The sequence below is a fragment of the Vigna angularis genome, chromosome 8, assembly GCF_016808095.1.
Source record: "Vigna angularis cultivar LongXiaoDou No.4 chromosome 8, ASM1680809v1, whole genome shotgun sequence".
Classification (NCBI taxonomy): Eukaryota; Viridiplantae; Streptophyta; class Magnoliopsida; order Fabales; family Fabaceae; genus Vigna; species Vigna angularis.
The window spans coordinates 1,671,039-1,693,839 of record NC_068977.1 but is presented as its reverse complement, the minus strand read 5'-3'; the positions used below and the strand labels follow the sequence as shown (position 1 = coordinate 1,693,839).

General features: G+C 33.0%; 3 protein-coding genes across 5 annotated transcripts; all 3 read left to right on the top strand.

Annotated features, from left to right (window-relative positions):
- Positions 1-2,374: 2,374 nt before the first annotated feature.
- LOC108343688 (serine/threonine-protein kinase STY13) lies at positions 2,375-5,607 on the top strand. Of its 3 annotated transcripts, none has more exons than XM_017582019.2 (7): positions 2,375-2,628; positions 2,874-3,054; positions 3,343-3,475; positions 3,679-3,874; positions 4,296-4,420; positions 4,510-4,668; positions 4,980-5,607. In XM_017582019.2, the coding sequence occupies exons 2-7, from the start codon at positions 2,924-2,926 to the stop codon at positions 5,292-5,294; spliced, it is 1,059 nt and encodes a 352-aa protein (XP_017437508.1). In that variant the 5' UTR covers positions 2,375-2,628; positions 2,874-2,923; the 3' UTR covers positions 5,295-5,607. The 3 variants fall into 3 exon arrangements, with proteins under 3 accessions (XP_017437508.1, XP_052722910.1, XP_052722911.1); XM_052866950.1 differs by having other exon boundaries at positions 2,375-2,755; XM_052866951.1 differs by lacking the exons at positions 2,375-2,628; positions 2,874-3,054 and having other exon boundaries at positions 3,358-3,498.
- Positions 5,608-11,058: 5,451 nt separating this feature from the next.
- On the top strand, positions 11,059-15,593 carry LOC108345338 (NAC domain-containing protein 10). The gene is made up of 6 exons (XM_017583933.2): positions 11,059-11,152; positions 12,506-12,638; positions 13,102-13,288; positions 13,690-14,174; positions 14,751-15,053; positions 15,204-15,593. Exons 1-6 carry the CDS (start codon positions 11,145-11,147, stop codon positions 15,255-15,257), a joined length of 1,170 nt encoding a protein of 389 aa, XP_017439422.1. The 5' UTR covers positions 11,059-11,144; the 3' UTR covers positions 15,258-15,593.
- A 1,707-nt stretch (positions 15,594-17,300) lies between these two features.
- LOC108343682 (CRM-domain containing factor CFM9, mitochondrial) lies at positions 17,301-21,043 on the top strand. The gene is made up of 4 exons (XM_017582006.2): positions 17,301-17,509; positions 17,798-18,083; positions 18,791-19,192; positions 19,656-21,043. Exons 1-4 carry the CDS (start codon positions 17,442-17,444, stop codon positions 20,847-20,849), a joined length of 1,950 nt encoding a protein of 649 aa, XP_017437495.1. The 5' UTR covers positions 17,301-17,441; the 3' UTR covers positions 20,850-21,043.
- Positions 21,044-22,801: the final 1,758 nt, after the last annotated feature.

Sequence of the window (22,801 nt, the reverse complement as noted above, 5' to 3'; positions counted from 1 at the left end):
ATGATATTGTTTTTCTAATTGTTGCGACAATATGGAACATCTTAACTAAATGTATGCATGATCACTGACAGAGAAACTATCGTACTTTTAACACTATAATACCCAGAAGTTGGTTAAGAAGGAGATGACTTGACATTAGTCTATTGCATTCATCATGTTGCATCTAGTTTCAATAGAAATTTAAAAAAATGCAAAGTTGAAGAGACATATGATAAACATGGGTGTCTATATTACTTAATTTCCATTATGCAAATATTATAAAGATTGTAAGATGTTTAGCTAATTTTATTTATTACATTGTCACCGGTTATGAAATGCAACAATTCAAACTTCAAGCAAAGTTATCGACTATGAAAACCAAATTTCAACAAGCTTTTCTTGTATAGACTAAATATCATTGAAAAAATGGACTCATACTTATGATAGGAGCAAGTAGATACAAGCTCATGAAAACCAATTTAGCCTAATGTATGAACTCCATTTTGAATTAAGTGAGATCCCATTTATGCTCTTATCTAGACAATCTTCGAAAGAACAAAAACATGATTTGTTGAATAAGGGACAAAGACATAATACATGTTGCAAGTTGGCCACCAATATCTAAAAGATATTTATGCTTTACTAAGAAAAAAATGAAAAATAGTGAACCATATGTCGTGTTTAAAGATACAATTGACAAAATTCTATGTTTGATGTCCAGTATACTACTAATATTGGATGTCACCTTATTTCATGCATAGTTAAGTTAAATTATTGATAATGCGTTTGCAAGGAGTTTCAAACTCTCCGACTATCTTGCTTCATGTGAAGGTTGTTTGTTCATATTTTCATCTACAACCGACGATATTTGTTAATCCAACTTACAATCTTCATAATATTTTTAAGGCTTATAAGATCCAATTTCATTTGTTCAAAATGAAGATTATTGATTTACTCATATAAATTCAAATTCAAATTATATGAATTCAAATTCAAAACCTAACCTCCAGCATGTGTTATGTAAAGAATCATAAAATCAATTACAAATTGTATCCTCCATTAAATGGACCAGCCAATTTTGAATAAATAAAAAAATATCCCTATTGTAAAAATAAACGTTATAACATAAACAATTTCTCAAGTAGAGACCGAAATTTCATTTCTTTTATTTTGCATCACTGCATTACAGTGAATTTTATTTACTTTTATTTTAATATATATTATTTTCATGCGTTACATTGAATTTTATTTAGTTTTATTTTAATAAGATGGTACTTTCATGAATTTCTTATTAAATTAAAAAAATACATTTTTCCTTCTATTCCCTATTTATTTTTTTCTTCATTGAAAGAAGTTAATTAAATAACTTTTTTTTTTCAATGTACTAAACACACACAAAAACAAATTAACTTTGCAAAATGATTACACTTAAATCGTACTATTCACCACCATATTTAACAAAGATGTCATAAAAGCTTACAACGACTTCAACACAATCCACAATCCAGATTATATAAAAGTCGTGTAGAACTCTAACGATTTCAGCCCTGACAAAAATCGTATCTAATTGACATTACTTTACTTTATGTTAGAATAATTATCTTTAAGTAAAATTTATGAAACCAATCTAAATGAAACAAATCTAAATTATATCATGACTACTTTATCATGAAATTGTTCTCATGAACTTATTCTAAATGATTTTTTTTTTGTAAACCTTGCACCACTTTAATAATTTTCAAGTCAAATCGAAGTATAATTGTAAAACAAACCATTCAGGATCATTCTTTGTCGTAAAAAACAATTACACAGTTTAATTATAGAGTTAAGAATACATTCATTAGAAATATTTAATATAAGTTAGTTCATTTATTATTGTTTATTGTAAGAGAGAAAAAAACCTTTAAATAAAAAAGTCAAACTAACCAATACTATCACCTCACATATTATTTTATTTAATATATTTACACTCCATTGATTAATTAAAAACAAACACAGTTTCTTTCCATATTTTCTTTTGAAAGTCCCTTTCTTTTCATCTCTACTCTTTAATTTACTCATATGCTTTAAATAATCAGGTCAACACTACAGTTGCATTGACTTTTCCATTCATATGGAACACTAAAAGTAAAAAAAAAAAAAAGAATATATTATATTTATTTGAATGCAAACGTTTTACAAAATTCTTTATTAAAAACATATATTAAACAGACTTGAAATTTATATAAAAGAATAAACATTTACAAAGAAAAAAAAAAGACACTGCTTTGAGTTTGTGACAGCGACTCAACTCCTTCCGCGGTTTTACTTTACCAGCTGAATGCCACTTGAATACGCGTTGCAGAGATAAAATAAAATAAAGTCATTTTCTTTTATCTTCCACCACCTTCTTTTCTTCATTTCTCAATCTGGGTGTTGGTTAACTTTCTCTCATTTTTCAACCTTTTTTTTTCATTCTCATAAAAATGAAACCTTTTGTTTTTAGATATTGTTGTTTTCTCCTTTGTAAATAGTTTTCTGCTGACAAGGCCTGTTGTTTTGGATCTTTGATTTGATTTGTTTCTATTTTTAACGACTACTCTAACTTCTGGGTTTGTTGTTGAGTGCCTCTTTGCATGTGGGGTTTTATTCTCTGCCTCCCAAACAAAGGCAAGTGTTGATTTTTTTCTCTTTTTTTAATGATCCGTGTCCCTGATTTTGGGGATTGGAGTGTGTATTGGGAAAGTCGCCTCTGGGGTGTGCCAAAGTCTAGCCTTTTTCCCTCTTTGTTAAACTCGTAGGGGTTATAGCTTTCTTGCATGTTCTTGTGCAACTGATTCATAGTTCATGCCAGTTAAGGGTCTTTTTCTTTTAGTTGATTGGTCTGCTTCCACATGTGTTACTGTGTAATGCAGAGAATGACATGCTAGATAGATTCACATCTTTTTGAGGAAAACAAGGAAAAATGGGATCTGGCAACGAGGTTCACTCAGTTGAGGAGTTCAATTTGGAATCAAAGTGGCTTGTAGATCCCAAACAACTATTTGTTGGTCCAAAAATTGGAGAGGGTGCTCATGCCAAAGTATATGAAGGAAAGTAAGTCAAACCTGTTTCATCGTGTGTTTTTGGATTCTATTTTTGGTATCAGTTTTTGTTTTTGAGTCCTTTTATACTAAAATTTCTAATTCACTTTTGTTTTTTTTTAAATATTTAGTGCAAAGTTTGTTTTTGACTTATATGTCAGCATTGATCTGCTTCTCTTTTCATCTATATTTGCATCCAATTTCACACTCAGTTTGTATATAATCTGTTTGGAGAAATAAACATTCTGTGTGCATTAGATAAAGTTATTTGCTTGTTGAATTGCTAATTTTCTGGTTGCAGATATAAAAATCACAACGTTGCTGTTAAGATCATCAACAAGGGAGAAACCCCAGAAGAGATTTCAAGGAGACAGGCTCGGTTTGCCAGAGAGGTTGCCATGCTGTCGAGAGTTCAACACAAAAATCTGGTTAAGGTTGTATATTAATTTTTAACAAGGTATAGTTAGATATATATACATAGTTAGATATATATACAAATTCATATTATATACATATTTTTAATCAGAATTGGCAATATGCTGAGGTTAACTAGTATAGTACTTAGATCACGTTGATAGTGATGAACTTGAAAAAGTTGTGTCTAATTGAAGGTCCTGTTTTTGGTTTGATTTTCCAGTTTATTGGGGCTTGCAAAGAACCTGTTATGGTTATAGTGACTGAACTTCTATCAGGTGGAACATTGCGCAAATATCTCTTGAATATGAGGCCAAAGTGCTTGGATATGCCCGTGGCTGTTGGATTTGCTCTTGACATTGCCCGAGCAATGGAGTGTTTACATTCTCATGGGATCATTCATCGTGATCTTAAACCTGGTATGTCTGTGTAAACGTTGAACTCAGTGGTTTTTGTTGAGTTTTAGCTGTTTCCTTTATACATGCTTCATTAGTAGACCTTTCAAGCAATTTTAAAAATGATTGGCAATTTTGCATCTTTTCTTTGTTGGTCACTACTACACTATCCACCTAATTTTGTTTTGATGTTGGGTAGAATTGATCTTGATCGAACTAATTTTGAACTGTTGAATGTAAGGAAGTTATGTATCCATATTAGTCTCAACCATAGATTTATATTGGAAGGTGTGTTTTTCTTTGGAAATGCTATTGTTGATTTTTCAGTGCCACAATCCTTGTCCTAATATATAAGAAACAAATCTGAAAATTAAGGTCTATATACAATCTTGTCTATATATCAAAGAACAACATAGTGTTGATAACTTGCTTCTTTCCTTTGCAGATAACTTGATCTTGACAGCTGATCATAAGACAGTTAAACTTGCTGATTTTGGTCTAGCCAGAGAAGAATCCTTAACAGAGATGATGACTGCTGAAACAGGAACATATCGTTGGATGGCTCCTGAAGTGCGTCTGAACTACTTTAAACTATGAACATCTATACATCTTCCAGTTTTTTGTGAGGTAATTTATCATTACTTTCTGTTTGCTGGCAGCTTTACAGCACTGTTACTCTAAGACAAGGTGAGAAGAAGCATTACAACCACAAGGTGGATGCCTACAGCTTTGCAATTGTGTTGTGGGAACTCATCCATAATAAGCTGCCCTTTGAAGGCATGTCTAATCTACAGGCTGCATATGCAGCTGCTTTTAAGGTAGATTTAATAGTTACTTGGTAATAATACTTCTGATTAAGGTCATTATCACACTTGCACATTTTATGATCCCTGAAAGTGTGAAAATTTTCATTCAAATGTAATCAATGTGCAAATATGCATTTCTCCAGCGATCAGCCATATAAAAAGGACCATTTCATCATTTTTGTTTCTTGGCATTTCAGATATGTGAAACTGCACTTTTTTAGTTGTGTCATTAGGCTAATATAATACATTTATCTCGTATACTGGTATGATTATGAATTAATGAGTGTGACTACATGACTTAATTATTCATTCAACTATTTCAGAATACAAGGCCAAGTGCTGAAGACCTTCCTGAGGATTTAGCTCTGATTGTAACTTCATGTTGGAAGGAAGATCCAAGTGATAGACCAAATTTCAGTGAGATCATACAGATGCTCCTTCGATATCTCTCCACCATTTCATCACCAGAGCCTGTTCTTCATCTGCGGATGACTTCATCTGATAATGTGGTGTTGCCACCAGAATCTCCTGGTACAAGTGCATTAATGCTTGGAAGAGATGACTCTGGAGAAACCTCAACAGACAAAGCTGAAGACAGGCCTAAAGGGTTTTTCTTCTGCTTCAACCAGTGTTACTGAGTCCTCAAAATACATCAGTTCGTTTTTGGGGCTGTCCCACAGATCATAGTTAGGAAAACTAAAATAAAACCACATTCAGAAATTGTAAGCTAGAATCTTAATAAGAAAATGTCAACTGGTATTATCAGATACTGATGAGTTCAGTAGCAAAAGAAAGCACCTTTGCTCTCAACAAGAGTTGTTGGCAAAGCTCTCTTGAACAATCATGTTAACTTTCTTCTGACTGATTTCCAGAAACTTGTGGGGTAAAGGTTGCTGAGATGTAATGAAATGTCATTGTAAAGTAAGGCTCATCCAAAGGCCCTTATCTCTATCTTGTTCATGTATGTGACATGGATATAGCCAGAAGTGAGGAGAGGGAAATTTTTCTGCATTGTCTTTCATCTGTTGCATTCATGGAACCACTTATAGTTGCCAAGTTCTAACGCTTCTTTCTGTTATCCAAAATTGATGCATGTATTTTGCAATGAATATAGTGTCAGTATCATATCAAGCACAACTGTTTTTTCATTCCCACCTTATCAAAAGAAAGTTATCTAATATTTTTGGAGTAATGGAAGTATATTTGTTGTAGTTTTATCAGGAAAACATAGAAAGATTTAACATCAATGTATCATAAGTATTTCATATGAAATATTGAAAAGAAAGATTTAAAATTAATGAATAATAAGTATTTCATATAAAATTCTGGAAAGAAAGCTTTAACACCCATGAATCACACGGATTTCATATAGAGAAGTTAAGATACCATTTTTAACTTAAATGTTAAAATAGTCAATGATTGGGTTGGATAAAATAAAGTGTATTATTAAAAACTGCATCAAATCAAAATTTAGTTTATTTGTATTTGTATCTAAAACGAATTGAAAATTAGTTTAGACAAACTAAATCGATTTGATGTTTAAACACAATTTTGAGATATGTCAGAAGTTAAAGGTCGAAACGAGTCGGATCGGATTGAAGGTCGAGATAGATTAACTTTATCCAAATTTAAGACCGATTAGGCTAAAGGTTAAGATGTGTTAGGTCGGGCTAAATGTCGAGATGAGTTAGACTAAACCTGTCAGAATCATTAAGTGGAAGCCAGGTGTTGGTGTGAGGGTTTAGAAAATTCAGAAAGTGGAAGACAGGTGTATACAGCTGATTGGATTGATCGATTTTTTACGGTAGTATATAAGCAAAATTTTCAAACGTTGGGCCACTTTTTGCATGCACCTCTTTTCTTCAGATTTCTGAGTTTTCCCTCCTTCTCTCTACAATCCTCCTTCTTCTCTCTTAAAAATCCTCACTCTCTTCTTGTGCTGATTATCATCTAGGCCGTGTTTGAATTCTTCTTTGGTGGCAAGAGTTTCTTTTCCATCAATCTAGCTGTTGTGTGAAGTGATGGGTTGCTTTAAAAGTGATTGCTGGTTATTCAAAGTGGTGGAGGTTTAGGAAATTCCTAGTTTATTCAAGGTACGAGAAGCTAGTGATTTAATTATATTTTTCTATGTTTGAAGTTGATGTGCGAACGTTTGCATGTATGAATGATGGTATGTTTGATTGAATTGTATTCAAATTCTGTGTTTGGCCAATACTTGTGAACTAAATTGGAGTTCCTATTGTAGAACGTTCGGTCAATTTGGGTGAGAGAAGAGATTGTGTGAAAATGTGAGTGGTGAGCAGTGTATAATAGGTTTAAAATAACTTAGAAATCACGTTTGGAAGGTTAGAGATTAAGAAAAATATCTTATTTTTGTTTAAGAATTGTTATTCAAAGATTTGTTTTGTTGACCGTTCGACTGTGTTATGTACTCAGTCATTAACTGGGTTCAGTCTATTAGCAGTATTATTTATTTATGACCGTTCGGTCTAATCGTAAGTGTTATAATATTAAACTAGTGTTCGGTCTGGATAGAGTATCCAAAAATCTCTAAGTACTTTGTCTAGTATAATATTCGGTATAAGTTTTTAAGAGTTTTTCAGTGTAAGTTATGAGTGTGTAGTTTAAACTCTTTGGATTGGGCTAAGTGTCTAATAGTTGGTTTCTATGGTGGTCGGTCAATAATAGCGTTCGGTCAGTGTCTTATATTTTGTCTATTATGAACCGTTCGGTTCTCTCGGTTAAGGTGTTCGGTCTCCAATGTTCACAGGTTTTATCTTTATTATGTGAAAATTTTATTGATGAATGATTGTGTATGTTAAGAATTGAAGATTTATACTTTCAAATATTGTGGAAGAGAATTCCAAGGAGGAATGTCTCATGGATGGTTGTGGAATGGTAAAGTATGAATATGGATATGCTAAGCTGGCATTCATTGTAACATCCCGATTATATAATAATCAATATTATATAATAAGGACGTTAACATCCAAATATAGAGAACAGTCAGAATTTTGACGTGTAATTTAAGTTCGAAATTACAGTCATCCAAATAAAAGGAGTAAAAAATTTAAACTTAAACAGTTGAAAGGATTAAACACTACAAGTGTTCAATCAGGAAACTCTAAGAAGACTACTCCGCAATATCAGCAACCTCCAGCTCTTGCTCCAAGGGAATCTCTGCGACAACATCTGCTCCCATCCAAGTGGATGATCATCGCCAAAGAAACATACCCAAACAGCACACGACACAAAACAATGCAAGGGTGAGCTAGATATAAAAAGCATATTATACATATAGCACAGTTATCTCATGTTATCATACTTAGATTCGTATAAAAGAACAATTAGAGCATATTCATTAAACCACAATTTCACCCACTCATACAACATGCAAAAGTCATCCAAACATGGTAAATTGACATTACAAGACTTGTTACTTTATACCCCGACTCGTCCGGACTAGAATGATTACCGAGCTATGGCGGGTCTTGCACTCGTGGTGACTTTATGGAACTTGAGCACTACCGCTCTGGCACTACCGCCTGGTGAAACTTTGGGCACTACCGCCCGGTGGAACTTTGGGCACTCCCGCCCGGCCACAATCACGAGGTTAATCCGTTATTACTCACCTTGGATCATATGGAAGCACCCAAGACTAGGACCTCCTGCTACTCCTCACCACATGGTTCAATCCTCTCTACATGAGAAGAAAGACCATTGGAGTTTCAGGATCACCCCCAAAACTGAGCTACCATGTAATCATTCTATACAACCCCAAAACACCACCATGTATCCCCTCCTTGAGGATCATGGAATTACATTCATGAATTATACTCTTACTTTAAACCTTATCCCAAGTCATAAATAAATAGATACCACCATATTATCACAGTAAATTCAACATACCTCATACATTCACATCAGAGTATATATATTCCAAACATCGTGCACAATCAATTCATCCCAAAACAACAGCAAATTGAACTTAGAATCCAACATATTTGTAGAATACTATTAAAACAAGTACTATTCACCGGACACTATTGGACGAACGCTGTTTCCCGAATATAATAAGGTCGAACGTTATAAAGATCTAACTCTCAATACTTATTGAACGAACGTTCCAAAACCGATTGCTACTAATACGAACGCTCGCCTATACCTAGGGATGCTCACTGGGACGAACGCTATACAGATCAAATACGAGGAGGCCGAATAAACACTGTGTGGACGAACGTATACTGTGTGGACGAACGTATACTGTTTGGACGAACGTATACTGTTTGGACGAACGTATAATCACTAATTTACTAAGACCGAACGTTATTTTCACTAGGACATCAAAACCGACCGTTTTAAGAATCCATATTAAGACCGAACGCTACACTCGACAGGACGAACGCTCAACTCAATATTTAAGGACGAACGCTCACTTCAATATGTAAGGACGAACGCGCAACTCAATATTTAAGGACGAACGCTCAACTCAATATTTTAAGGACGAACGCTCAACTCAATATTTTAAGGACGAACGCTCAACTCAATATTTAAGGACAAACGCTCACTTCAATATTTAAGGACGAACGCTCAACTCAATATTTAAGGACGAACGCTCAACTCAATATTTAAGGACGAACGCTCAACTCAATATTTAAGGACGAACGCTTACTTCAATATTTTAAGGACGAACGCTCAACTCAATATTTTAAGGACGAACGCTCAACTCAATATTTAAGGACGAACGCTCATACTATTTGGCCGACCATGGTCGAGCCATTTGGAACGAACGCGCGTTCTGCAGAATTCTGCAAAACGCAGTAGATTTCCAGAAACCCAGAAATCCCAAATTTTCATCCCCAAATTTCCAGATTTGCTTCAAAGACAGTAAAATTCAATAATCAAACGAAAAATCTAATTCCCCTTACCTCTTGAAGACTTCCTTGCAAACCTTGAATCACCGTTCGGTTTATTCCTATATTTTGTATCAAACTTATGTTACTTTGTAAAGTTTTTAAGTTTTATGATTATTTTGGATAACTGTAATGTTAAATACTTTACTAACTCTGGTTGAACTGATCTATCTTATTATTATATGTGATTAATCTATGATATAGTATTATGCTATATTTTGGGATGTTACAAAACCTAAAGTCGAGACAGGTCAAACATGACTGAAGATTGAGACAGGACGACATAAAAAAAGTTTGAGATGAGCTTAGTCAAATCAAAGGTTGACATAAGTCATGTTAGGAAATGGTTCAACGATCCTAGTTGGATTAAAGATTGAGACCGAATTCGACCAAGTCAATCTTGACCAAAGTTTGGTCAAGTCGGCAACAATCAAACCAAACTACAATTTTAGAGACTCTCAAATAAATAAAAAATATAAAACGAAAGTTAATGAATAGTTAACAACTAAAAGTTCAAAACTTAACTATAAAATAATACAATTCAATTCTTAATCTAAACATTTTAGTATTCTTGATATAATATAATATGAACTCGCAATTTAATTAATTTTATCCATCCCTAATAAATAATTATAAATATTTCATATAAAATATTGAAAACACATTAGTATTTCATTTAAAGAAGTCAAAACATCAATTTTAACTCAAAATGTCAAGACAATAAATATGTGGGTTTTATATACTGCTTTTCAAATTCATTTCTACCTTATATGGTATTCATCTTACTTGATATGGGATTAAATTTATATATGTAATCCTAATAATACTGATAACGTAATTTTCTATTATAATACTTAATCACACTTACTTTATGTGAAAAAGGCACATTTACAATAATTAACTTCATAAATTTTTTTATAACAAAACTATAAACTCTTCAATTTGAGGTTGCACTGCATGACATGGATCCTACTCTTTTCCATTCATTATTCAGAACTGATCTATAACATCTCCAACGTCATTTAATTACATCACAGCGTGGCATCATTAATATTATTAAATAATAACAACTAACCATAAATCACATTACAGTATACAAAATAATCTTAAATTACATTGACTTGGAAAACAAGACAGTCATTGAGGGTAGTAAGGTAATTTATTATAATGCTCTGTTTCGCTCGCATTTCAGAGCGAAAAGACCGTAAATTCCGAAGCCAAGGTTTGGACCCCTCAGTCAACACTGGGTCCCACTTTCTTCCAGCTTCGAGCTTCCGAAGTACACAATCCAATATAAAAATATTAATTAATTTAATTCAAATTATGTAATGATTAAGCAGGCTCTGTATATTAATGCATTAATGGAATTTTATGAGTACTTTTTAATTAAATTTTGTTTTAAATATATATATATATATATATATATATATATATATATAATTCAAAGGATGTTTTTCTCTAGCAATTACACTTACTACGTTGTCCACTCGTTCAAGTAAACTACTTCTACACCTTATATAGTCGCAACTGACCCCCATTAAACGCGTTTTTATCTTCATCGTCCTCTTCTCTACCATGGCTAGGTGAGCTTAATGTTTAGCATTAGAAGATTGCGATGCAAGTTTCATATTTTACGAGCAAAGTTTTCAGCTTTGGTTTTTTCTTCACACCCCAGTTAACATTTCGGTTGTGTCTTCTTCTTATGAATGATCTGGATTGTGGGTTGGAGTCCCTTTGGTGAGTTGATAAGGAAAAAACGTTCTTTCGATTTCTGGGTGGTCTTGTTTCGGAAACTTGTGTCAGAGAAACATCCCCTGGCTCGGTTCTTGTAGGTGCTTATTTTAGTAAAATAATCGGTCGAGTAAGGTGGCGTATTTTGTTGGGTGTTACATCACATGGTTGGTTGAGTTGAGGTTTGGCTTTCTGGGTTGATGACTTCATGGTGATGGTGTTGGTGCATTACATATTGACATGTTTGATTTATTTTTTTTAGTTCCATTTATGGGGAGATTGTTAGCAGGTACGGTGTAACATTCTCATTTGGAGTTTAGTGTCTGCTGCTTAAGTTGGAAACACTTGCAGCTTCTTTCTACTGTTAGCACTGCACTGTGGGAAAGAAACACTTCTGGAGTGCCAAATGCTGATTTTTTGCTTTTTGGGTGGTTCGAATGCAATCATTAGTCATATAGATGCGAACATGTGAAGTAGTAGGATATTTACATTATGGTACATGCACCTGTACGATGGTTGAGATGAGTAGGTTTGGTCTCTAGATACTTAGGAAATGATACATTCGGAGATGTTACTCTTTTCTGAAACTGATATAGTGCTACCTTCATCAGAAACGTACATTGGGTTAAAAAAGATTATATAGACGACATATTTTTTGTGAGAAAGTTGAGGGAATGCTTATTTATCTATAGAATTTCATAGGCTGGGGAATGGATTGCTGCTATCACTTACCTTCTATTTTTTGGTTTGTTCGGTCGAAGGAATAAGAAAAACATGATTTGAAAGAAAAGAAAATGAAGAAAAGTGGTGGAAGAGAAAGTTTGTTCTATTTTCAGCGTATACCTGAAATGATGTGTTCCCAAAATTTCCTTGGTTCTTTCTGCATGTTTTTCTTCATTTGTCCCTGTCTCTGTTTGTCTTCTATCATTGACACTGTTGATGTTACGAAACATTCTCAATATCATTGTAAGAGACTGGAATTTTCACTCGAGTCATCTTGTAAATAGTGGTTTCAAAAGCTTATTCGGTTGATTCGTTCTTGTGAACTGCTGATAACTTCAGTTTATTTTCTCATAACTATAGTACACACACACACACACACACACACACACACATATATATATATATATATATATATATATATATAGCATGAAGTTCTTCTTGTAAACAATGTGCGATTTTGAAGTGGTGACTTTCTTTTGCAGGAGCGAGCTTAATGACATTGGAGGATCTGCAGGGAAAGTGAAAAATACTACTATGTCAGCTGCTGATCAAATGAAGAACTGTGAAACATATCGTGAATGTCCCAAATGTCATTATCATACCAATAACATTGATGTACGTCATAATATTCCAACATCTACTTAATCTCAGATCGTGTAATGGTCTTTAAATTCACACATACACTAAATTAGAAAAAAAATGCTATAAGCCTATAAAGCCTACACCTTTTCTTTTAGTCTAATAAATCAATTCAAGTCCGTTAAGTTTGCAGACTTCACCTGTGTACCAGGATTGAATTCTTGAAACAATTCAGGTTTCATGATTCTTTATACATGAGTTGGTGAGTAAAGTGCCAACATTACCAATAAACTAACAAAACTCAATCGTTAATGAAAAAATCGCTCATCAATGATTGATATTTCAAGACATTCATGATTTGTTATGCATATATAATATTAAGAATTGATCTTCTTATCCATGATTTGCATTATTTACCTTATACTTTAAAGCGAGTTGTTGTATTTAAGAATTAACTTATTACATAATTTTCATTAGGAATATCTGTTTGCCTGTGCAGGTTTCTGATGAGTGGCCTGGTTTTCCTGTTGGTTTAAAGTTTGATCCTTCCGATGTTGAGCTTTTAAAGCATTTGGAAGCAAAGTGTTGTGTTGGAAAGAGAGAGCAACACGTGTTTATTCATAAGTTCATCCCAACTTTAGAAGGGGAGCAAGGGATTTGCTACACTCATCCAGAAAATCTTCCAGGTAACGGTTTTCTGACCTTTTTAAAATGCTTTTAACATTTACCATTTGTTCCTTTGTTGAATAGGTTGTGAAGTGTTATGCAGATAAAGTTGATGTAAAATCAGTGTGCATTCAGGAAGTATTGCTTATTGATACCTGACTAAGACAAAAGACAAGTAGCAAACAAAATTGATTCTAGTACTCTCAATCATTGAGTATAAGTCTAATTAAACCTCAATCTATAACAAGCATTGTTGTCGTTATGGATCCTATTGAATTCCTTTTGAACTACAAGTAACAATGTTATAGAAAAATTGAATTGATATCTATATCTAGATACCAAACAAAAAGAAAAGATATCACAGATGATTATGTTTCCCTTGAGCACATGCTCTAAATATTTCATTCCTGTTTTGTTTCAGGTGCTAGGAAAGATGGGAATAGTGTCCATTTCTTTCACAAAACAGTTAATGCATATGCTACTGGGAGAAGGAAGCGTAGGAAGATTCATCATCAAGATGGTTTGAGTGAGGAGCATGTTCGCTGGCACAAGACTGGTAGAACCAAATCTGTGATAGAAGATGGAGTTCATAAGGGCTTTAAGAAGATCATGGTCCTTTATGTAAGACCTAAGGAAGGGTCCAAGACATATAAGACCAATTGGGTGATGCATCAGTACCATCTGGGGAGTGAAGAAGAGGAGAAGAATGGTGAATATGTGGTTTCAAAAATATTTTATCAACAACAGAAGCATTCTGAGAAGAATGAGGAGAATACAGTAGTTGAAGATTCTAACATAGCAGCACAAACAGGTCCAAGTACCCCAAAACCAAATCCCCCTACTCGACCTTGCACAGGAAAATGTGATGACAATTTTGATGAAAATGAGCTTCTTTCATTCATCCAGGTGTGTGGTTATTTTTGCTGCATCTATAGCTGTTTATGATTATGGTCTTAACTTTGTTGCTAATAAGTTTGCATGTAATATAATTGACAAAAATGACTATCTTTGGATAAACTTGTCATCAAACATATATAGAAGAAGAAAATGAAAGCAAAAGGAATCGAACTTCTTCTAAAAGTTAATTTATCCGGCTATCAAATGCTAAATTCGACAATAACAAGCTATTAAAGAGTCCATTTACATATCACCTTCTACTTATGCACATTTGATGGACACATCTTGAAAAGCTAGTAAACTTACGTGAATTTTTTCTCAAGAGAAAAGAGGCATTTTGTTAGGAATTCAAGGTTGAAATTTTACATTGGATAAAAATAAGTAAGGTGACTAGTATATAAGTAGAAGAATCTATAAATTTGTTGTTTTAAGGTTTTGGATTGAAAGCAGTGTTCTGGTCTCTTATGTAGACTACTCATTGGAGCCGAATCTCTTCCTCTTGGAAAAAGCTCATACATTTTTCACTAATTGTTTAAATAACTATGCTCTCTGCTTCAATTTTGTAATATTTGGACCTTGATTTAGGATGCCAAGCCTATACCTGGAGAATTACTTGCGCCACCATCTGATGTTCTGGATGAGGATATTAAGGTTGACCCTGCATGGTTGGCTGATGAATCACAGGCTGATTGTGACTTTCATGGCTTGGAGGAAATCTTGTCAATGTCAGATTCATCTGCACTTTTTAATCATTCTGGATTGCCCTCCACTTTGAATAGCACTGCAAACAACATGGTTGCACCTGGAAACAATGATGATTATGCATCTTCTGGAGTTTCTGTGCTAGACACCCTGGAGATAGATACTCCTTCAGATTTTGATCTTTGTGTAAGTATCAGCTCATCTTTTAAAATTCTCCAATATTATTGGAAGGTGAGGTGAGTTTTGCACGACTGAGTGAGGTTTAAAGTTCACTTTTTAATAATAAATATACTGATAACATCCTCTCATTGCTCTTTGATTCTCATTTGCATGCAGAATTTGCAATTTGGCTCTCAAGACAGCACCCTTCACTGGATGGACAAGCTATAAGATGTTGCTTATAAGCAACTCTTAGTTGGTTCTGATGCTTACTCCCTTAGTGTTCTGGGAAACACTTTCATCTGTTCCATTCATTTTTGCCATTGCTACATGCTAAGATATTGTATAAAGCTCAAGTTGTCATGATTTGGTGCTCAAAAGCACAAGCTTTATATGGCTCTATCATGTTTCTGCACTGTTGTTGTAACTTGTATATGTTGCCATAAACTGTTATGCTGGAGTTGCAAATCTAAAAGTTGACCAACAAACAAACAATTGAATTATTTTGTTTTTCAAGTTCATTGGTTGTATGTGATAATTGTTTTCAATTTGTTAAAAATTAGTACTTTATCCAATTGTTTCTACTCCATGCTTTATTCTTCCCTTTCAGCTTAGTTAAAGAAAATTGAAAAAATAAAAAAAAAACTTTTATGTTTCTCTTAATTTTGTTCCCTCAATTCAAGTTTTATCTCTTTTGTCTTTCATATAGGGTGAGCAAAAGATCTATTACATCTTATATACTTCATTAGTCGAACTTATTATATGTCTAAATAGTTATATTGAAATTAAATCCAATAAAAATAGTATAATTTTTATAAATTTTAAATCTAAATAATTAGATTGGAATTTAAATTCATACTTTTTTTAACAAGAAATAGTTTTTATGTTCATAACTAAGTTCGGTACTAATTTTAAAACTGGTATTTTTTAAAATATATTTAAAATTAAATATAATGAATAAATGTTAACAATGTTATACATCACGTACGTAAACAAATAGCAGACTCCAGATAATATTCAACATAACAAATACGTAATATGATATATGAAAAAATATAAAAAATAATTATATTTAATATCAAACATCTTTATTTAAAACTCACATAACATGTATAAGTGAATATAATTTATACATATCTTCAATTTCACAATCTTCACTAACCTCTATAATTTCATCATCTGCATATGTTGAATCATCATCTCTAAAAAAAACCCTCCAGACCAATTACCAATTCCTTCGGATGTCATTATGCTTGTGAAAATTAGATAAAATTATATACGACAAAAATTATAAAATGAAAACTTATTATAAAATTATTTTTTGTAAGAAATTGTTTAACAACAAGTATTTCTTTTCCAGGTCAATTACCAATTCCTTGTATGCTTGTGAAAATTGGATAAAATTAGATAAGACGAAAATTATAAAATAAAAACTCATTATAAAATCATTTTTTGTAAGATTGTTTAAGAGTCAGTGTTTCTGATTTTTTTCAGTTGGAGCTACCATAGGATGACAGAGAAAATGTTAGAGTGAGAGAGATGAAAGAGAAAGGGTTGACAGGAACGAGGGAGATGAGCAAGGGTTTGGGTTTGAGGTTTTTGGTTTTTTTTAGTTTTGAGAATAGAAATGATTAAAATATCCTTAAGCTTAAAACTTAGAATCCATGATATAGAAGAATATTTTTGTCTACTAAAACCCGGTACACATTGTTAAAATGTACCAACTGAAAGACATACGCGCAAACTCCATATATATATATATATATATATATATATATATATATATAAATGTAATATATATTTTTAAAATATATTAAAAAACGAATCATTTGATCACTTTAATAGTATTGTTTAACTTTAATAAAATTGACATGAACAATTACAATAAAAAAAATGGTAATTTAACTTGTGAATCAATAAGGTTAACCTTTTATATAACATTATTCATAATGAAACATTCCATATAAGCTACATTCTTATAATTTAACTTATATTTTGATTCATTTTTAATACTAAATTACTTTAAATTTAAAATTGATTTTTAAAATAAAATAATTTTAAAATCGATCTCAATGATTTATAAACTCTTAAACATTTTCTTAAATTTAAATTTTGATTTGAAATCCACCATATTTATTCAGATTTTTAATCTATACAATTTCAATATATTATTTTAAATATAAACCTAGATTTAATTTCAACTAAATTATTCAAATTTAAATTGGAATTTTAAAAATGAATGCTCCTCCAAAAAGAATATAAGAGGAGAGAATATTTAGGGCGCGTTTGGGGGACAAAATCCGAGCCTCCAAAGTTCAAAACCCTGTTGTTCTTTGGCCTATGCCGATGTCAAACCCAGAAACGCGAAACGCGAATTGTGGCTGATTGGTGATCAAAGGAAGAGAAAAAGCAACAATGTTTGGTGCCAGAAATCTTCAAAGACATTGCTTCAAACACCTTTCTTCTCTGTTTCAACTTCAATCGTACCTTGTTTTCCTTCTATCTCTCTATTTACTATCAAATGCTTAAACCCCTTTTGCTTACTCACATCAAAGTTCACATCTTTACTTTACTCATCAACAAATCCCATCGCTATTGTTTTTATTCCATTCGTGTCAACTTTACTTATTTTGGTTAAACAGAGAAGAAATACCTTTTTTTTTCTCTAATTTTTTTATGTATACTGATGCAATTTTATTCGCAATCACTCTGTGTTTTGTGTTTGTGTGTTTTAAGGAAAAGGGGTTGATTTTTGATTTATTTTTGTTCAGAAATGTTGTGCCTTTAGCTCACAGACCTGAGTGCAGCAACATTGTCAAAGTTGAAGAGGCATGCCACAGGGTTGGTTTGTATTGTTATGTTCAGCAGTTGAATCTTTTGAATGGATCATTGTGGTCTCGAGCCATGTCAACGTCCAAAGGAAGGAGTATGCGCAGCAAGGTGGAGAAGCGAATGCAGAAAGAGTCGGGTAAGACTTTGAGGGAGATTCGGAGAGCGAAAAAGTTGAAGAAGAAACTCATGACTGAGGAGGAGAGGCTCGTTTACAATCTCAAAAGAGTGTGTTCTCCAACTGCCTTTTCATTAACTGTTTTATAGAGTTTAATTTGTGATCCTTGTTTTCAGTTCATCTGATGTTCTGTGCTGTAACAATTATCTGAGATTTGTGTTAAAATTAATTATATGGTTTCTGAATGTAGATGTCTTCCTCAATCTTTTATTCTAACTCTGAAGGTCTTAGACTGTTCAAAAAAAAAATTGAAAAAAAAAGAAAGACGAAATTATGCATGCACATTGCTTCTAAGTGAAAGTGGCACAGAGGATTGGCTTATAACGTGAGATACCTGAATTTTGGTTTCCAAGTAAAATGGGGCAATCTCAACAGTTTTCATGATTACAGCTTACAACATATTTTTAATAAAATTCAGCTGATTATTTGAGTTATTGAAGCCAAGATACCTCAAGGAAGTACTTATTGGAGATGAGAGGGAACTTTATGATTGAAAGAGAGGAGAGGGGGAAAGTACTACTTAAGATTCTTCTTATTTCTTCAATATAGACCTTGAATCTTCGCAGTCAGTCTTAACCTGTTTCGACTTGGTGAATTCTCTGGCTTTGATTGTTTAGTTATTACCACATTGATAATCATGAAATGGAAAATTTCAAATCATGATACCTGATATGTTTTTAACTTAAATGTTGTTGTAAGTGTTTGTTATATAAAACATTTGGTTAAATCTTATTTACCCACTTTCCAACTTTTGTAGGCCAAGAAGAAAGTGGCATTGCTTCTACAAAAGCTCAAGAAGTATGAGCTACCCGATCTGCCTCCTCCTCGGCATGATCCAGAGCTCTTAACAACCGAACAGCTTCAGGCATTTAAAAAAATTGGATTCCGGAATAAGAACTACGTCCCAGTCGGTGTTCGTGGAGTCTTTGGAGGGGTTGTGCAAAATATGCATCTCCATTGGAAGTTTCACGAGACCGTGCAAGTTTGTTGTGACAACTTCCCCAAGGAAAAAATAAAAGAAATGGCTTCAATGCTTGCTAGATTGAGTGGGGGGATTGTTATCAATGTTCATAATGTGAAAACAATCATTATGTTCCGTGGAAGAAATTATCGTCAACCCAAAAATTTGATACCTATTAACACCCTTACAAAGAGAAAGGTAGGCTTGCAATTATATATTCCTTATGTGCCTGTATTGGATTCCCATCAGCTTGCCTAGGGCTTTACTTCAGAAATGATCAATGATGCTTATGGGCCAATATTGTTCATTATCATGCAAAAGAAGTTATATTTGCCTGTTTATTGTAGCTGCTGTGTTGGTAAAATTACTCCTGCTTATGAAAAGAAAAAAATCCCTAGAAGAATGTAAGGAAGAAAGTTGTACACAGTTTGTTAATGACTAACCAAATGAAATGCTTTTGTTTTATTGATTACGCTTACACGGCAGCTTTTATGAAAATATAGCTATTATGGTTAGGCTTAACTGCTCTAACTTGCTTGCTCTTTTTTTTTATCTTCTATGTTTTTGAGAAATCATTATTTTTGCCCCTAGCTGTTTACATACTATTCAAAGAAGTTGATATTTGAGGAGGTAATGTCTTTGTTCTTGTCATTGCATACAGGCTCTATTCAAGGCCAGATTTGAGCAAGCTCTTGAATCTCAGAAGCTAAACATAAAGAAAATAGAACAGCAGCTTCGGCGAATGGGAGTAAATCCTGAGGATCCAGCTGCCATGGCTAGCATTCAGAGAGTTGCTTCCACATTCTTCAATGCCATTGACAAGAAAGAAGGAACTCCTTACGTCTTCCGTGAAGGTAAGCAGTCAATAATAGAGCCCCCTGCAGGTTTGGAAGAGTCAGAACCTGCTGTTGATAGTGATCAGGAAGAACTAGATCGATTCATTTCTGAGATAGAGGATGCAGCAGATAAAGAGTATGAAGCTGAAGAGGCAAAAGAAAAAGAAGAGTTTGGTAGAATTAGATACTGGAACAAAGAGGAATTTGGTGGAAGATACAAAAGATCAGATGCTTCTCGAAACGATGACCATGATGTTGATGCTAGAGGCTCAAGGGTTTGGCAGAGTACACAACCCAAGCGACATGCCATAGACAGTGATGATGAAGAGAGTGCTCATTCTGACAATGATGATGATGATGATGATGAGTGGCGTTTCAATAATGTTGATGATGCTAGTGATCTTGACAGCAATTCTAATGGATATGAGGGAAGTAGGGGGAGGTTCAAGGAAAGTAGGAGGAAGAGAGAAAAGCAGAATAATCCTGAAATGGGACAACATCGAGATAACAGAAGTTCAAATAGACATGCTGGAGCTAAATTTAGGAGTAATGTGAGCATGGAAGATTCTGAGTCAGAAGGCATGTTCAGTGATGTTGAAAATGCAATGTGGGAGTGTGAAGACGAAGAGAATAATGACTCGGGAAATTTGAGAAAGTTCAATGATAATAACTACGACAGTGGAAGCAGTGATGATGAGTATACACACCAAGCAATGAGAAACAACAAGAGTGGTGTGAAGAAGGATCATAAGGGTAAGGTTGGTGATTCTGCTAAATATCATAATAGTTTTGGTGCACCAAAGAGTTTGAGAGGTAAACATGGAGTTAACAAAGTTGATTCTGAATCCGTAGATGAATTTAGCGGTTCAGAAAACTGGCTGTGGCCTTCAGATGCTGAAGGGGACGCTAGGGATGAAGGAGACTACCCTACAAAACAAAATAGTAATGTGATCAAAAGTGATGATATACCTAAGAGGAGAACACCAAAAGATGCAGATGAGGCTTGGGACAGTGATTAGTCCAGTAATGTGAAAATTATCATCACTGTCACATGTTATCTGCATAAATCCTGAAGTAATTACAAACCCACTAGTCATGTCATGTATATGTGACCTATTCTTGGTGGTGCTTGAAGCCTCAGCCTTTGACTATCTGAAGAAGAAAATTGTTTTTTGACATTTTTTTATTGAATTAATCAGTTGGAATTGAGAGAGATTGGGGGACCTTTATTTATTGAAAGGTACACATCAGTATAGGTCTTGAGCTGTCTAATGGAAGAAAAAAAGGATGAAAAAATAATTTAACTTAAAATCAATCTCTATATTTTAGTTCTGGACAAGTTAAATGACAAATCATTTTATATAAGTTTAAGTATAACTGAAGCTTGTGAAAAAAAGAAATTATTTCACTTAAATATGTTTCTGGTTTTGTAGGTCTAGAGATAATTTGATTTTAATCTCTGAAATTTATAACTGATTGTCTAATAATAATCCTTATAATTTGAAAAAAGAAAAAAAAAAAAAACTCTGACAGAGCATATTGAATAGGCATAACTTTTCAACCTAATCCATGTTCCTTATTAAAAGACACTGTACCTGTCACAACATGCAATGCAGTGATTATCTGCTGCAAATTTTCTACAAAACCGTGAAGTCTACCTATGTATTTGGTCTGCTCTACATAACTTTCCCAGTCAAATATGTTCCATTTAATTCTATTTTTACTATATTGAATTTGCGTGACGTATACTTTTGGTTTTTAAGACTTTTTCAGAAGTTTTTCTCACTATTTTTTTAAAAAAATCAAATAAAATTAGTCTTTTTTTTCTTTTATCAAATTTTCCACTTAAAATTTTTCCTACACTTTTTTTTTTGTTTTTCTTCCTAAAAAAAATACTGTTTTTAGATTTTGCAAAATGTATAAACTTAGTTTGATCCATGTAAAATATTTTATTTATTTTCTAATATTTATTTTAAGATAGATAAATAACATTTGCTTATTCATATTTAAAGAGTTTTCAACAATATTATATGTATAAAATGGGTATGGTCAGTTGACTTTCTCTGTTGAAAACATAAAATTAACTACGATAATAATGATAAGGAGTAGTGATTTTTCTGATAAACCAAAATCAAAAACAAAATTTCAAGTACACACTACAATCAAAATTTCCTTATTTCACACAAAAACATCAAAATCCATATAGAATCACTGTACAATATTTTGTAAGAGTCTTCTACCTTTATCAAATATCCACTAAAATCTGTAAATTTTAAAATATCAGGATGAATGAAGAACATTTAAGATTTTTCAATGAAAGAGAAAAAGTTTGTAATTTGAAAACTAAAAGAAACACCCAAGTTGCATAAAATAGAAGATATTTTTTTAAAGAATGTAATGATCTGCCACAGAATTTTGAAAAACCTTGAAGTGTGGAAGAGAGACTGAAAATGTAGCCTAGAATAGAAGACTTGACTCATTCATCAAACTCAAGATTATGTCACAGTTAAATGCTCATTATATTATACATACAAACATATTGAGATTGAGACTGAGATAGTGATGGATATAGGAGAGTTGCAATGCTTATGTGTCCACTAATAATCAATTTGGGCGGTGGAAAAAAAAGATACCTAGCTCAAAAGCATCATCCCTTCACATTTTTTTTCAAATTCTTGAATACATTTTATTCATGTCAAGCACAAATCTTTTCATTACGATAAAACTGGATCACCAGTTCAATCAGCTTAACTAAAAACCAGTTAAAAACTGATGAACTTGATACAAGTAAAAGATTGGTTTAATAGTTTTTTCTAATTTAATTTCTTGAGTCGTTTATAAGTCAAAATGCAGGCTATGATACCCTTTTTGGCTGTTTTTCTTAAGCAGTACGATTTGGAAACTCTGGTATTGTTGAAGAGTCAAACACTCAATGAATTTGACAGTTGAAAAATTCACCAGTTAGTGGCCA

What these genes read in the sequence shown, in the direction of transcription:
- LOC108343688 (XM_017582019.2), top strand. Translation starts at nt 2,924, where the DNA reads ATGGGATCTGGCAACGAGGTTCACTCAGTTGAGGAGTTCAATTTGGAA. An exon ending in TCATCGTGATCTTAAACCTG is followed by an intron (nt 3,875 to 4,295) that starts GTATGTCTGTGT and finishes TTTCCTTTGCAG; the next exon opens with ATAACTTGATCTTGACAGCT. An exon ending in CATATGCAGCTGCTTTTAAG is followed by an intron (nt 4,669 to 4,979) that starts GTAGATTTAATA and finishes CAACTATTTCAG; the next exon opens with AATACAAGGCCAAGTGCTGA.
- LOC108345338 (XM_017583933.2), top strand. An exon ending in AGCTTCTTTCATTCATCCAG is followed by an intron (nt 14,175 to 14,750) that starts GTGTGTGGTTAT and finishes ACCTTGATTTAG; the next exon opens with GATGCCAAGCCTATACCTGG. An exon ending in CTTCAGATTTTGATCTTTGT is followed by an intron (nt 15,054 to 15,203) that starts GTAAGTATCAGC and finishes ATTTGCATGCAG; the next exon opens with AATTTGCAATTTGGCTCTCA.
- LOC108343682 (XM_017582006.2), top strand. Translation starts at nt 17,442, where the DNA reads ATGTTTGGTGCCAGAAATCTTCAAAGACATTGCTTCAAACACCTTTCT. An exon ending in TCGTTTACAATCTCAAAAGA is followed by an intron (nt 18,084 to 18,790) that starts GTGTGTTCTCCA and finishes CAACTTTTGTAG; the next exon opens with GCCAAGAAGAAAGTGGCATT. An exon ending in ACACCCTTACAAAGAGAAAG is followed by an intron (nt 19,193 to 19,655) that starts GTAGGCTTGCAA and finishes CATTGCATACAG; the next exon opens with GCTCTATTCAAGGCCAGATT.